The 15,967-nt window shown below is 39.6% G+C and overlaps 1 protein-coding gene and 1 long non-coding RNA gene across 3 annotated transcripts; both read right to left on the bottom strand.

Annotated features, from left to right (window-relative positions):
* Window positions 1-4,136: 4,136 nt before the first annotated feature.
* LOC142644761 (uncharacterized) lies at window positions 4,137-4,596 on the bottom strand. The gene is made up of 2 exons (XR_012845987.1): window positions 4,518-4,596; window positions 4,137-4,424 (listed from the first exon to the last, which is right to left on the bottom strand). It is a non-coding gene; the product is annotated as an uncharacterized LOC142644761 (long non-coding RNA).
* Window positions 4,597-5,080: 484 nt separating this feature from the next.
* LOC142644759 (chaperonin CPN60-like 2, mitochondrial) lies at window positions 5,081-7,448 on the bottom strand. 2 transcript variants are annotated; one of them, XM_075819334.1, is made up of 6 exons: window positions 7,281-7,448; window positions 5,921-6,037; window positions 5,636-5,731; window positions 5,463-5,561; window positions 5,278-5,380; window positions 5,081-5,188 (listed from the first exon to the last, which is right to left on the bottom strand). In XM_075819334.1, exons 3-5 carry the CDS (start codon window positions 5,717-5,719, stop codon window positions 5,321-5,323), a joined length of 243 nt encoding a protein of 80 aa, XP_075675449.1. In that variant the 5' UTR covers window positions 5,720-5,731; window positions 5,921-6,037; window positions 7,281-7,448; the 3' UTR covers window positions 5,081-5,188; window positions 5,278-5,320. The 2 variants fall into 2 exon arrangements, with proteins under 2 accessions (XP_075675449.1, XP_075675450.1); XM_075819335.1 differs by lacking the exon at window positions 7,281-7,448 and having other exon boundaries at window positions 5,921-6,233.
* Window positions 7,449-15,967: the final 8,519 nt, after the last annotated feature.

The raw sequence follows: 15,967 nt of genomic DNA on the forward strand, positions 1-15,967 counted from the left end.
AACACAAATACTAGGTTAGCCCATTGGGATTGGAGTGGTGGTATAGTATTATTATTTTTCCTTCTCTAATTATTTGTGAGTGCCCGTGTGGGAGGTCAGAGTAGCTTTCCAAATTTCCTCCCAACTCCGATCATGAAACCATATAGAGCAAGAGTTATTATGTATAAATAGGCACTAACCCTTACAATGTATGAAATAATTTAATAAAAATTACATATTAACTTTGCATGACGAGACGATAATTTGAAATGAATGAAAATAAGTAATCTAGTTCAACCTAATAATAATAATAAGAAGAAGAAGAAGAAGAAGTTTGATCAAAAGTACAAACTTCATCTTACAATGCCACTTAAAATAGTGGCGGCTCCAGAATTTTTTCTAAAGAGGTCAGTAAAAAGATGTATCTTGGGTAGGAGATATATCTTGCGGTCTACGTGATTTCTTTATTCCAATTTGTACATAGTACTAGTAAGAGATAAAAGATAAACTATAAGTTCTTTAGGCATATTGTTTCTTAATACAATGAACATACTAATTATTGCTTCTAAGATTAAATATTGGAAATCATCTATTGTTTCTAAATACAATAAACATGTTAAGTATTGTTGTTAAGTGAATTTTAATTATTAAAGCTTAGAATGTTTTTATTTATTAGTTTTTGTCTATACTCTTACAATTATTTTATTTAACAATTCAACTTTACTTTGATAACAATTGGTTTTTGTAATTGTATTAAGAAAATTTTTATTGTGTTAACATTTGCTTTTATCTTTACCCAATCAATCTCCTATCCTACATCCCAGGCCTAATTTTTTATTTTTTTAAGAATCACCATCTATCTAATTGTTTGATTCTCTTTTAGTGTTAACATTTGTTACCTACTAACTGATTGACCTACTCCCCTAATCCCCACTCAAGAAATAAAAAATTAAAAGTACGTTCAAATTTAGCCACTCTAGTCACATATTTGGTCAAAAGTACAAATTATCTGGGAATTGTTATGTCTACAACATTTTCATAATAAATCATAGTTGCTAAGTTGTTACCGATTCTAATTTGAATCCACTACTGAAATTATTTTTTTATCCAATAGTAATAGCTAATAACAACCTACTACTTAAATTTTTTTATAAATGTGCTATGAAAATGTTGTGAATATAGAATTTCTCAAATTAATTATAACGTTATTTGCAAGAATAGATTGTTAATAGGGTCATCTTCAAGCTTATATTAGTTGAGCCTTAAAAAATTTAGAGTCAAGGGTTCAAAATTTTATTTTAGGAAGTCAAAAGTCACACAAAAAAAAATTAAAAAAAATTATATAAAAAAATAATGTGGCTGACTTAGGGGGTTCATTTGAACCCTGAACTAAAGGTGGCGCCGCCCTTGACTTAAAATAAATTTTATCGTCATATATAATTATGTACAAAATACAATTAGAAAAGAAATTATTAATTAACTTCATGTAATTCATCTAAAAGCAATGGAGTTAAAACAAATTATTGACTACATTAAATATATAATATTTTTATAAATATCTACATGCTTGGAAATGCTCGCAATGTAAAATTCTCAATATATAAATTTTTTTTAATAGAGGCTTACTAAAATAAGAAATCACACACGATTCTTGAATTTGAACCATATAAAAAGATCTTTGCCTATAAATTAATAAAAAATTCATATAAAATAATACAATATATACACAACAATAAGTGCAAAGGAAATTGGTCATACAAGAGAATACATATTTTACATTAGAAAAGCGTTATGTCCACAATATTTTCAAAATATTTTTACAACAAATCATAAGTATTAGGTTGTTATTAGTTCTAATTTGAACCTACCACTAAAATTACTTTTTTGTCCACCAATAGCAACCCTAACAACCTGTCACTTAAGATTTGTTGTGAAAGTATTTATTCTGCAATTAACAAAAGATAGTTTGATAAACAATAGTATCCAAAACTTTTCGAGTATCTGACTATTCCCTTCGGCATGTGCAAGCCCTCATCCCACATACACCGAATTATTATAGGAAAGAATCCCTTGATGGTGGCCCCAAAATACTAGGAAAAGATTTCAAATCCAAAGTAATTCTATGGTACCCACCCAAAAAAAAGGGGGGGGGGGGTACGGTACCCACTAGTAGGTAACCTGCTACACCAGGTTACTTTTTTCTCACATTTGACAGTTTCATCCTCACATTTGATGATTCCATTCTCACATTGTGCAATTCCAACATCACATGTCACAGTTATTTTCTCACATTTGGTGGTTCCCTTACTTTTTCTCACATTTGACAGTTTCATCCTCACATTGTGTAGTTCTAACATCATATGTGACAGTTCTTTTCTCACATTTGGTAGTTCCCTTACTTTTTTCTCACATTTGATGGTTCCATTCTCACATTGTGTAATTCCAACATCACATGTGACAGTTTTTTCTCACATTTGGTGATTCCCTTACTTTCTTATTTCTAACATTTGACGGTTCCATCCTCACATTGTGTGGTTCCAACATCACATATGACAGTTCTTTTGTCACATTGGGTGGTTCCCTTACTTTTTTCTCACACTTGGCGGCTCCATCCTCACACTTGGCGGTTCCATCCTCATATTGTGCAGTTCTAACATCACATGTGACAATTCTTTTCTCACATTTGGAGGTTCCCTTACTTTTTTTTTTTTTCACATTTGACGGTTCTATCATCACATTGTGCAGTTCCAACATCACATGTGACAGTTTTTTTTCACATTTGGTGGTTCCCTTACTTTTTTTCTCACATTTGACAATTCCATCCTCACATTGTGCAGTTCCAATATCACATATGACATTTCTTTTGTCACATTGAGTGATTCCCTTATTTTTTTTCGCACACTTGACGGTTTCATCCTCACATTGTACAATTCCAACATCACATGTGATAGTTCTTTTCTCACATTTGGTGATTCCCTTACTTTTTTCTCACATTTTACGGTTCCATCCTCACATTGTGCAGTTCCAATATCACATGTGACAATTTTTTTCTCACATTTGGTGGTTCCCTTACTTTTTTCTCACATTAGATAGATCTATCCTCACATTGTACAGTTCCAACATCACATGTGACAGTTTTTTTCTCCTATTTGGTGGTTCCCTTACTTTTTTTTTCTCACATTTGATAGTTCCATCCTCACATTATGCGGTTCCAATATCACATTTGACAGTTAGTTTCTCACATTTGGTGGTTCCCTTACTTTTTTCTTACATTTGACGGTTTCATCCTCACATTGTGCAATTTCGATATCACATGTGACAGTTCTTTTTTCACATTTGGTGGTTCCCTTACTTTTTTTTTCACATTTGACAGTTTCATCTTTATATTGTGCAGTTTCAACATCACATGTGATAATTTTTTTCTCATATTTGGTGGTTCCCTTACTTTTTTTTTTCTCACATTTTATAACAAAGATAAAATGATCCCATTATTGATCACTTGGGAATATATATACCCGTCTTTTGCCAGGTGATCAATAATGGGATCATTTTATCTTTGTTATAATTGTGTAATACTCCCAAGTCCCAACATTCTGTGTATTTGAAAATGTGTATATACGCCATTCTTGTTAATTGCTTTTGCTTCTTGTATTATTAGTTGTTCCCAATGATTTGTTCATTTATGAGAAATTGAAAGAATGGGGTCTAGAATTTCCCTTTGTTGACATTTCATGAGTTTGTTTCTCATCATCCATATCAGGCCGCTGTTGTCAATAGTGTGAAGTTCCTCAAACCTTCTCTTGGAATTCTCAGCTTCTTTTCTAGTTGTATGATTAACTTGACCCACTCAGAAGTGGCAAAAATATTCATTTCCTCTAATTTAAGTGACCAAGGAGAACGAATCCATATGATCCTTGCAATTGTACATTCCATATTCATTGGGCCAGCTTGTATTAAAGATAAGATCTAAAAAGGTCCCATAACCATGCTCTTCTTATTCCTTTATTTAGGCAAGTGCAAAAATTGGTCATAATAAACTTTAATATAACAGAATTCCTTCTTTCTCTTTTCCCTGTTTGTGTGTGTTATCTGGGCATATTCTAACAATGTTCTTGTTGCAGAGTTGAAAGTACCCTAAATCATTCAGCAAATAAGAATTTCATTCAAAAGAATTTTGTATCGTGATTTAGTAACTCATTTTCTATATGGTATAAGCTAAAAGAAAGGTTTGGGCTTCCAGATTCATATTTTTTCAGATTTCACAAATGAATGACAAAAGGCCCAAATATGGATACAAAAATGTGCAATAATTAAAAAAACTGGTTTTGAGATTGGTCCTCTAATAGGACATCTGATCCATATTTGGCATACGGCTCGGAGGTTTGTTTTTCTCATTTGGGTGATCAAATACAGTTGCCTCACTTGTTGTCAGAAGCAATGAGATACTGGAACAAAGAAGCACATGGTGGTGGTTAGTTTAAGGTATGAAACATATTAGATATGCATAATTTTTTTGCTTGACCAACTATGATCTTTACGTGGCAGCGTCGACTAAAGCCGTTCTAACCACTTTGAGAGGATCTATGATTCTCTCCTCCACCATGTCAACATATACACTTGTTTTGCACAAGGACTATTATTAAATAAATGTCCAGGAAAGTATTAAATAAACAGCTTTAAACAATCATCACTTGATATTAGTCCAGGTGTTGAGAAATTTAGAATGAACAAATATAGGAAAACTAGAAAAGAAAAGAAAGAGAAACAAGATCCACGTGCAATAAATTGGATAATTCAACTTTCATAAGAATTCTCAATATAAACATGTTGGAAAGTTTTCCATTCTCAATAATTCAACTTTCATACAATGCACAAGGCTTTGTGGACACTTCCCATTCCTACACTATTTTGCTTTACCATAGACCAAAAATACCACAGAAGACAGATTTGCAAATGATTCAAGCCAAAGGGACCGATGGGATCCCCTGAGACAGGAGCCCGAGCGCCAATAAGAGAAGAATTGAATCCCAGAAATAAGAAAAGGGATGCGAAATTGTAAAGTTGGCTACGATGGTAATTCTTGTAGCAAATAAAAGAACAAACCTTTAGCAGCATCAAAACCCAAATTATGATTATCTTGTTCCAACAATTTGCCAATAACCAGTGCACCATCAAAACCAGCATTTGAGGCTATTGTGAATGCAGGTGCCTAAAGCAAATCAAAATGCTCACAGTCAGTATTTAACTACAAATAAACACCAATGTAGATGCTGGTTGAGGAAATTCAACAAATAAAACCTTTAGAGCATTCTGGATTATCTTTACGCCTGTTTTCTGGTCTTCATTTACCGTTGGAAGGCTTTCCAAACCTTTGCAGCATACAAAAGAGCAACACCACCACCTAATAAGGGCAAGCAAGTTTCGATTGTTCTTGATGTGCTGTGGATATATATAACCTAGAGGAATGACAAAAATCTAGTTACCTGGCACAATACCCTCTTCACAGCCGCTCTTGTAGCATTTAAGGCATCCGTGACCCTATCCTTCCTTTCCTCAACTTCTGCCTCACTAGACCCTCCAACCTGACAGAAAATGGATGCATGTCAAGGCAATCACTCACCCACACTGCAGGAATTCAGACAAGTGAACAACATACCTTGAAAATATCCACACCACCAGACAGCTTTGATAGCCTTTCCTGTGCTTTCTCCTTGTCAAACACGGCATCGCTCTTCTCCATAGATGTCCTCAGCTGTAGAACATCATTAGCATCAGTAAATGTTATGAATCTTCACTTCCGTTCATTCCTAATTTTAACAGAGACTGAAGGATGAGATTAACATTTCAAGTTCAACCTGAATATTCAACATTATATGGATTGTAGAATAAATTGAATAATGTAGTAACTAGCTTGAAGAATCGTGGTGGATGAGCAACATACTGTATTTTGACAACTTCAGTAGGTCTATTTCCAGGATCAATTTGAATTTTTGTTCCCTGAATTGACATGGCTGTGAGCTTCTCATCCTTTGACTGAGGAAGCGGCCTTCTAGTTTTCCTGTTTTTAATTGATTAATTAATTATAAACAAAGGACAGAACGAAAACATAACAGGAAAAGTTGTTGCCACTCAGTGATATGATTAGATTTAACACATGGATACTCTAATTTAGAGTTATTGAGTAAATGAATATATAGATAATTATGTTCCAAACAGTACTATCTTCAAAAAGGAAACCACAAAGGATACAGGTATATAAAATTATGAAAATTAATGACATGTTTAGAGTGCTGCAGCTATTTAGCATTTAAACAGTTATGATACAATGAAAGGATTCCATTATGATTTTCAATGTTTTCTACATAATGCAAAGGAACTTTTAGATCATTCAAAAGTAACAGAATTCCAATCAACGTGATGCAGCATAATTAAGGTGTCGTGTGCTATGCAGATATTACTAATATCATCACCTGATATCAACTTGAGTCTCAGTCCAATTAATGTGTCCCATTTTCAAATCCATGAGACCTGTTCCCAGTCCACAGGAAAAAGGCAAATGATGGATCCAATAACATAGATACCATGCATATATTCAAAAAATTGAATACCATTTACATAGAAGAAGAGCTGTTCCCAGGCTAAGGACAATTCCAAGAAAAAGTTTTCTGATAGGACAAACAAATTAAACCACTAAAAATAAACATATAAATGAAAAAGACAGAGGAAGGTTCAGAAATGTGGAGCTAAATGATGATGCCTGGATGGATGAGCAGTATGATAAAAAGATCGATTCAAAGATCAACAGAATTACAGACTTGAAACTACAACCACAAGAAACAAAACAAAATTGTAAAAACATCTTGAGATGTTAAGCAAGAAAATAAAAACTTGTGTCAATGGAATGTGAAAATGCCCAATTTCATATTAAGAATTATAATACCAAACATAGTGGAGAAGTTAAAAGAAATGTGAAAGCAACCTACAATAACTAAATGATGACTAAGCTAAGTCAAGAACATGACAAAGCAACATACTTCTCAAATGAGTATCCCACCTATTCACAACCTCACATTGATAGGGTTCCCCAAAATTAAAGCTTGACGCATGCCACCAAACCCATTAAAAGGAATGTATGTAACTGTTTGGAATACATACTGAACTTAATACCAAAAAGAATGATTTTAATAACTGGGATAAGCATACAGGGGTGCACATCAAGAAACCCCAATGTTCCAATCTAAGAAGAGCAACAAAATCCAAATATAAATAGCACAGGATACTGCCTATGAATACAATATTACCTATTCAATAACAATGACAATGTTTCATCGTCAGGGTCATGTGCTTTGTCTATGAACAAACTATTAGAATTCTCAAGTTTTATAAGCATGTTCGCTTCAAACTTCTTCTGTTGAGGAACTCGTAAACCAAGTTGCTTAAGCTTATGAGAAACTTGAACAGCTGTGAATTTATTATCTGCATCCAATGCATTTGCAATCATGTAGCTACACTTCTTGTGCTCTTTGAATCTGTGAGGATCAAGCAAAGCCCAAACTTTTTTTATTTAAAAATTCAAATAATAACAAAATAACATATTCCATCACATCTTTATCAACTTTTTAGCATATTTGATGTAAAAGGAGACTTAATCTAATATTGTAACTAGAAACCAAGCTACGCAACACTCACTTCTCATATAGAGGATCATATCTTCCTGATTTGTAGTGGCAGAATTGCTCTTATAAAGCAACATACTTCTCAAATGAGTTTCCCACCTATTCACAACCTCACATTGTGAGTAAAGTTGAGTTGAATTTGAGAATTAAAGATAAAAACTAAAAAGCCAATGGGACAACCAAAAAAAAAAAAAAAATGTAAAAGCTTTATACCACTGAAGGGGATAAAAATAGGAGATGGATATTTCCTCCGTCTTGGATGGACGGAGCGGAAGCAGATGGATTGATACCGTAAGAAATGCATATAGGACGGTGTAGGTCATTGAGTATCCGTCCTATATGGATTGGTTATAAATTCTTAGTTGTGTGTCACACGATATGTTTGACTTGGCTTTGCTTTATCTCCACACAAGCGCGTATACTTGAAATTCTTGCGTTACACGTTTGACCATAATAAGAAGACTCCTGTATGGAAAAGAGTTCAAGAAGAAAGTTATATCTTAAAAGGAAAGGTAATTCTACGCCAATATAAATACCCCAGAAACCCTAGCATCAAGGTACGCACAATTATCTCAACTCTGGCACTCTAGGGTTGAAAAATAAGACTCTAACTTGACCTTCGGAGGGTTTTTGGCTGGCACCACACCGGTGCTCTCTTTTAGGTCCTTTGTTTTCCTTTTGCAGGTGTTGCTTTGGTTTGAGGAGTGCTTGCAACTTACTAGTGATTTTTCGGCATCATTAGTTGGCGTCGTCTGTGGGAAAGAGAAATCGACTATTCAGCCTTTGCTCTATTCCTGAGACAAAGAGTTGCATGGTACTCACTTGATCAATGGCAACAAAAAACAATCAAGGCGACGAACCGCACGCCACGGCTTTAGAGAGGCAGGTCCAAACGCTTGCAACGGCGGTTGAGCGCCTCACCAAGCATAATCATGATTTAGAAGAACAGTTGTGACAAAGGAATGCACACCAAAGTGCACCAGAGGAAGACCAGGAGGGTGCTAGTCCGGAAGGAAGGAACGTGGAAGGGCCTGAGGGAAGCAACGCTCCAACTAGACCGGAGCGGCAAGAGACCAACCGACCATCCGTCTCAGACACTTTGCCGACTCACATAGCTGCTGAGATGCAGGAGATGAGGGAACGTATGGATGTGATGATGAATGCCCTTAGAGGACGGGTGACCAGTGACCTAGATGACCTAGTCCATAGAACAGATTCGCCTTTCACAGCGCTCGTAAATTCATGCCCCCTTCCTCCAACGTTTCGCATGCCTCATGTGGAGAATTACAACGGATCCAAGGACCCATTGGATCACTTGGAATCTTTCAGAACCCTAATGTATCTTCAGGGTATACCAGATGAAATCATGTGCAGGGCTTTTCTCACCACTTTGAAAAGGCCTGCGAGGGACTGGTACAGTAGGCTGACGCCTAATTCCATCAGTACTTTTAAGGAATTAGGTGCGCAGTTCGTATCACACTTTATCGGAAGTCACCGGCATATGAAGTCTACTACGTATATATTGAGTATTAAGCAACGAGAAGACGAGATATTAAGATCATACATAACCCGCTTTAACAAGGAAGCCCTCTCGATAGACGAGGCAGATGACAGGATACTTGTGGCAGCATTCACAAACGGGCTACAAAAGGGTAAGTTCTTGTTCTCTCTATGCAAGAATGACCCAAAGACTATGTCTGATGTGTTTTACAGGGCGACGAAGTACATGAACGCAGAGGATGCTTTGCTAGCCCGAGAGGACAAGCCTAGAAAAAGGGAAAGACAGGAAGATGCGCAACCGGACAAAGGATGAAAAATGGCAAGATCCAGAGAGCGACGAGAAGACCAACGACCCAAACCACATTCGGGAAGATTTACGAGCTTCACCCCCCTCACAGCCCCAATCGACCAAGTGTTAATGCAGATCAAAGATGAAGGAACCTTGACGTTCCCAGGCAAGTTGAAGGGAGATCCGAACAAGAGGCCAAGAGATAGATACTGCTGTTTCCATGGCGATCATGGCCACGATACGACGGACTGTTATGACTTGAAGAAAAAAATTGAGGCCCTTATTAGGCAAGGAAGGTTGCAGAGGTTCGTGAGGAAAGAAAGAACGGATCAATTCCAGGAGCAGAATCCTCGACGGGAAAACAAGCGTCCTAGGCCACCAGTAGGAGATATACGGATGATTGTAGGGGGCAATACTTCTGCAGGGTCATCTAAAAAGGCCATAAAAACCTACTTACGGACGGTTCAAAGCGTCCAGTTGACGGGTACTTCACCAAAAGTGACACGACAAGATAGCCCCAGCATCGGGTTTACGGAAGAAGAAGCGCGACGCTTTCACCACCCACATGACGACGCACTTGTGGTCAGCATACAGGCAGGGGACTACAACATGCATCGAGTTTTGGTGGACAATGGGAGCTCTGCAGATATCCTCTATTACCCCGCATTCCAACAAATGAGGATTGATAAAGAACGACTGGTCCCAACGAACGCACCCCTTGTTGGCTTTGGAGGAACAAGGGTCTATCCTTTAGGCGTCGTTACGTTGTTTGTGACGGTTGGAGATTACCCGCAGCAAATAACCAAGGATGTTTCTTTTCTCGTGGTTGATTGCTCTTCAGCGTATAACGCCATCCTCAGACGGCCCACTCTCAATGCATGGAAGGCTGTAACCTCTACCTACCATTTAATGATAAAATTTCCTACCGAATATGGAGTTGGAGAACTGCGGGGAAATCAGGTGGCTGCACGGGAATGTTACGTCGCCATGATGGAAATGGATGATCATCTACAAGCAATGAACATCGAGGAACAGAGAACAACGGCGGAACCGTTGGAAGAGTTGGAAGAGTTGGAAGAAGTACAACTGGATGAGTCTAGGCCCGACCGAACAACCAAAATCGGCACCCTCGCCGACAAAACAATCCAACAAGTGCTCGTATTATTCCTCCAAAAAAATCAAGATGTTTTTGCATGGAGTCACGAGGACATGCCGGGAATAGATCCAACAGTCATAGTTCACAGGTTGAACGTATCACCTTCCTTCTCTCCGGTCCAACAGAAAAAGCGAGTGTTTGCCCCAGAACGAGATCGAGCCATAGCGGAAGAGGTGCAGAAGCTACAAGAAGCGGACTTCATTCGCGAGGTGTACTACCCTGATTGGTTGGCGAATGTAGTAATGGTCAAGAAGTCCAATGGGAAGTGGAGGATGTGCGTCGATTTCACGGATCTGAATAGAGCCTGCCCCAAGGATTGTTACCCACTCCCACGCATTGACACCCTTGTAGACTCCACCGCAAGACATGAACTTTTGAGCTTCATGGATGCTTTCTCCGGTTACAATCAAATCAAATTGGATAAGTCTGATTAGGAAAAAACCTCATTTGTGACAAGCCAGAGACTTTTTTGCTACAAGGTAATGCCTTTCGGGCTTAAGAACGCGGGAGCCACGTATTAGAGACTGATGAACAAAATGTTCGCGCACCAAATTGGCAGAAACGTGCAGGTTTACGTGGACGATATGTTGGTAAAAAGCGTAAAGGTGTCTGATCATCTGAAGGACCTCCAGGAGACTTTTAATACTCTTCGGACATACAAAATGAAGCTGAATCCGAGCAAATGCACGTTCGAAGTAACTGCAGGAAAATTCTTGGGATTTATGGTGTCCCAGAGGGGCATCGAAGTCAACCCGGAGAAAGTAAAGGCGATTATAGAGCTATCTCCTCTAAGGACGGTAAAAGAAGTGCAAAGCTTGACCGGGAAGATAGCGGCTTTAAACAGGTTCGTATCAAGAGCAACGGACAAATGCCTCCCATTCTTCCGAACGCTAAAGAAATCTTTCGAGTGGATGGATGAGTGTCAAAAGGCATTCGAAGAGTTGAAGACATATCTCTCTGCTCCGCCGTTGCTTAGCCCATCTATGCCGGGGGAAGAATTGTTCCTGTACCTCGCTGTCTCCTCGGTTGCGATCAGTGCAGCTCTGATCAGAGAAGAAGGAAAGGTGCAAAAGCCCATGTACTTTATAAGCCGGGCATTGAGAGGAGCAGAAGAAAGATACCCACCAATGGAAAAACTCGCATTTGCTCTTGTGACTGCAACCCGGAAGCTTAAGCCATATTTTCAAGCACACACCATAAATGTCCTGATAGATAGACCCCTACGGAGAGCAATGAGCAATCCCGAATTGGTTGGACGGATGGCTCTATGGGCAATCGAGCTAAGTGAGTTCGATATCCAGTATCAGCCACGGACGGCAGTGAAATGACAGATATTGGCGGACTTTGTTACTGAATTCACTACCGCAGAGGAGCAGGGGGTAGAAGAGACGCCCACTTGGAGAATTCACACAGACGGATCTTCCAATAAGTGCGCTGGGGGTGCTGGAGTCGTACTCCACACCCTGGAAGGAGACAAGATTGAATGCATGATCCGTTTGGACTTTCCTACTACTAACAATGAAGCAGAATACGAGGCCCTGGTTGCGGGACTAGAACTTGCAATAGCGGTAGGAGCTAAGAAGGCGGTCGTCTACTTCGATTCATAAATCGTGACCAGTCAGGTTAATAGGAGCTATGATTGCAAGAATGAGAGGATGAAAAGGTACCTTGGGGAAGTGAAGGGTCGAACGAGTGACCTCCAATTCACGATGATTCAAATCCCAACAGAGGAGAACCAGGAAGCGGATCGACTTGCAAAGGCAGCTTCGGTCGAACCAATGATAGTCCCGGAACAGGTATTATCCTTTGTCCAGCTTTCATCATTATTAGATGACATTAGCATGCAGGAGGTAAGCAATGAGGATTGCTGGGCGGCTCCAATTATGGCGTATCTCAAGGAAGGCAAGTTGCCTGATAACAAAGAAAACACGAGGAAGTTGTAGGTTAAAGCTGCCCGGTTCGTTTTGATAAAAAACGTCCTATACAAACGAGGATTCTCCCAACCATATCTAAGATGCCTCGGCCGCGGAGAAGCAGACTACGTGATGAGGGAGATCCATGAAGGAGTTTGTGGAAACCATTCTGGATCAAGGTCTCTAGTGCACAAGTTACTCCGTGCAGGATACTACTGGCCAACAATGCAAAAGGATACCCATACATACGTTAGAGCTTGCGACAAGTGTCAACGATTTGACAATCTCATTAGGAAGCCGACGGAAGAACTTACCCCAATAACGGCTCCATTGCCGTTCGCACAATGGGGGTTAGACATCATGGGTCCATTCCCAACAGCGGTACGGCAGCTGAAGTTCTTGGTGGTTGGTATTGACTACTTCACCAAATGGGTGGAAGCGGAAGCTCTGGCTACTATCACGGAGAAAAACATCCGTAGCTTTGTGTGGAGAAGTATTATTTGCAGATATGGAATTCCAAGGGTGCTCGTTTCAGACAACGGGAAACAATTCGACAACGACACCTTCAGAGACTTTTGTTCTCAACTTGGAATAAAAAATCACTACTCGTCACCCGCCCACCCGCAGGCCAACGGACAGGTTGAAGTCACGAACCGGTCCTTGTTGAAGATTATCAAGACCCGGCTCGAGGGGGCAAAGGGCATTTGGCCGGACGAACTACCAAGTGTTTTATGGTCATATAGGACAACGGTGAGGACACCGACAGGAGAGACACCGTTTAGGTTGGCGTATGGTACGGAGACCCTTATACCGGCAGAGGTGGGTTTAGCAAGCTACCGTGTGGAAAGCTACGACGAGAGCAAGAATAATGAAGCATATCGTTTTGAACTTGACCTTGTAGACGAGGTCAGGACAGCAGCTGCACAAAGACTAGTGCGATACCAAGACATGATGGCAAAACATTACAACTCCAAGGTCAGGCACAGGGACTTCCAAGTGGGAGATTTGGTATTGTGAAAAGTACTCGGCGCTACAAAGGATGCCTCCTAAGGAAAACTGGGTCCTAACTGGGAAGGGCCGTACAAAATTATCTCATGACATAGGAAAGGAACGTACTATTTGGAGACGTTAGATGGAAGGAAACTGAGCCATCCGTGGAACACAGAGCACCTGAAGAAGTACTACCAATAGTGCAACGGGCATAAGACAACATCTACCTCCCTGCTTCCAGTTCATTTTTAAACAGTCATAATTTTTATTTATTAGAGCCAAAGTTTTTTTTATTTTTCATGAACAATATAGTCTACCGGTATGTCATAATGAGAGTAGTTTTTGTTTAAAACGTATGAATGAACTGTGCTCAAAATCTACGAAGTCCACATAATGGATGGACTACCAAGTTCACACAGTGGATGGATTATCCGAAATGGATAAAAAATCTACGAAGTCCACATAATGGACGGACTACTAAGTTCACACAGTGGACAGATTATCCTAAATGGATAAAAAATCTACGAAGTCCACATAATGGACGGACTACTAAGTTCACACAGTGGACGAATTATCCAAAATGGATAAAAATCTACTGTTCACATAGTGGACGGACCCCTACTAAGTCCATATAGTGGACGGGTTATCCAAAGTGAACAAAACATCTACCAAGTCCATATAGTGGACGGTCCCCTATTAGTCCATATAATGGACGGGTCATCCAAAATGGATAAAAATTGTCCACATAGTGGACGGACCCCTACTAAGTCCATATAATGGACGGGTCATCAAAAATGGACAAAAGTAAAATCGTCCACATAATGGACGGATCTTTATTAAAGACCACATTATGAAGGGATCTCTAAATCCACATTGTGAACGGACCACCCAAATGGATAAAAATTGTCCACACAATGGACGGATCAACCTACGAGGATTGTTATCATATTATTTCACATAATATACGACAGAACGAAGTTAACAAAATACGACGATTCAACAAAATAAGCTAAGTAAAATTTCATAAAATGAAATGTTCACAATTAAAATACGACGGTTCAACAAAATAAATTACAATGGTTAAAGTTTTGACCATAATAATAATAAAAAAAAGCTACTACTGATGCTTTGGGGAAGTATTTTCATTCCTCTGATCGTCGTCTTGTTGATTTGGAGGGAGAGTTTGACCTTCGTCAGCTGGAGCAGTGACGGCAAGCACATCGTCTATACTCTCTGAATGGACGGATTGTGCAAGTGTTTTCCCTTGAGCGTCGATGGAGACATGAGACACGTCTAGGTCGGGATACGAGGACTTGACCTGACGGATGGCATCGTCGAATCCGTCAGCGAAGGAACTCTCAAGCTCTGCCAAAAGAAGGTCGGAGTCGCGATACTCCTGGACCGCAACTTCTTTTGCATCGCGGAGTTAGGTCTTCGTGTCTGTCAGCTCTTTTTCCTTGTCTTTTAAAATTTGACGTAATTGCTCATTCTCCTTTTCCAGCTCACTTATAACATGCTCCGAGCACTTAAGCTTTCTATCCGTATTGATCTTCCAGGTCTTCAGGTCGTGAAGCTCATCCTCCATCGTCTTATTCTTCTTCCTAAGACGGTCCATAGTTGTCTCGTGATTGAGACAACGGCCCATTAGCCCTTTCATCATCAGCATGGCTAGAAAGCAAAATACAACACTATGTAAACGACGGATGAGAAGGAAGATTACAAAGCTAGAGGACGGGTTCAAAAGTACCTGTGCAATATTAAAGAGGCCCGTCTCTCCCATCGCCTCCGTCGCATGGTTGCCAAGGTCCTCGTAATCGTCAGCCGTCAGGATGGACAAGAGTTTTTCCAGGGCATAACTTGAGTCTTCTCGAAAGAGAATGGGTGGTTTCTCCCCGGTGGGAATTGGGCCCTTCATCAAGCCCTTACCCTTGCCATGCCTGACGGGTGGTTTCTCGGCCTCCAATGCTACAACGGGCTCTGGAGTGGTCTTCTGCTTCTTAGGCAAACGGTCCACCTTCTCCGGTTGATTCCGTTTTGACGGAAGAGATGGAACCGTCGCCTTAGCTTGACCAACCTCTTGTTTTTTTTTCAATGCTTATTGTTTGATGAAGGCTCTTCTCTTGGCAGCGTCCATCTCTGCAAATCAAAGACGGATGTGAAGAAAGGCAAGAGTAGAAAATAATAACGATAAAAGAAGATAGAGAGAGTTACGACGGACTTACGTTTGCGAACTTTGCTATCGTAACGACGGGCTGCAGATGAAGGTTCAGGACTGTTACAATACCAATGGAGAGTATCAAGAGTGACAAGTTGTGCCCACGTCCTCTCTTGAAGCTTCGTCTTGTTGAAAATTCTCTCCAGGAAGCTCCACTGCTCTAAGGTAACTTGTGGACGGTCCTGAGCTACAAAAAAGACGATTAGACTTTGAAAAAATAAAAAAACTTTCAAGGTTCAATTAGACGAA

This window comes from Castanea sativa, chromosome 7, assembly GCF_040712315.1.
Source record: "Castanea sativa cultivar Marrone di Chiusa Pesio chromosome 7, ASM4071231v1".
In the NCBI taxonomy this organism is placed as follows: domain Eukaryota; kingdom Viridiplantae; phylum Streptophyta; class Magnoliopsida; order Fagales; family Fagaceae; genus Castanea; species Castanea sativa.

Bases quoted from the DNA above. Each gene is read 5' to 3' on its own strand.
- LOC142644759 (XM_075819334.1), bottom strand. From the start codon at position 5,719: ATGGAGAAGAGCGATGCCGTGTTTGACAAGGAGAAAGCACAGGAAAGG. The intron at 5,562-5,635 runs GTATGTTGTTCA...ATTTTCTGTCAG, and splicing joins GTGGTGTGGATATTTTCAAG to GTTGGAGGGTCTAGTGAGGC. The intron at 5,381-5,462 runs GTAACTAGATTT...TGCCCTTATTAG, and splicing joins TGAAGAGGGTATTGTGCCAG to GTGGTGGTGTTGCTCTTTTG.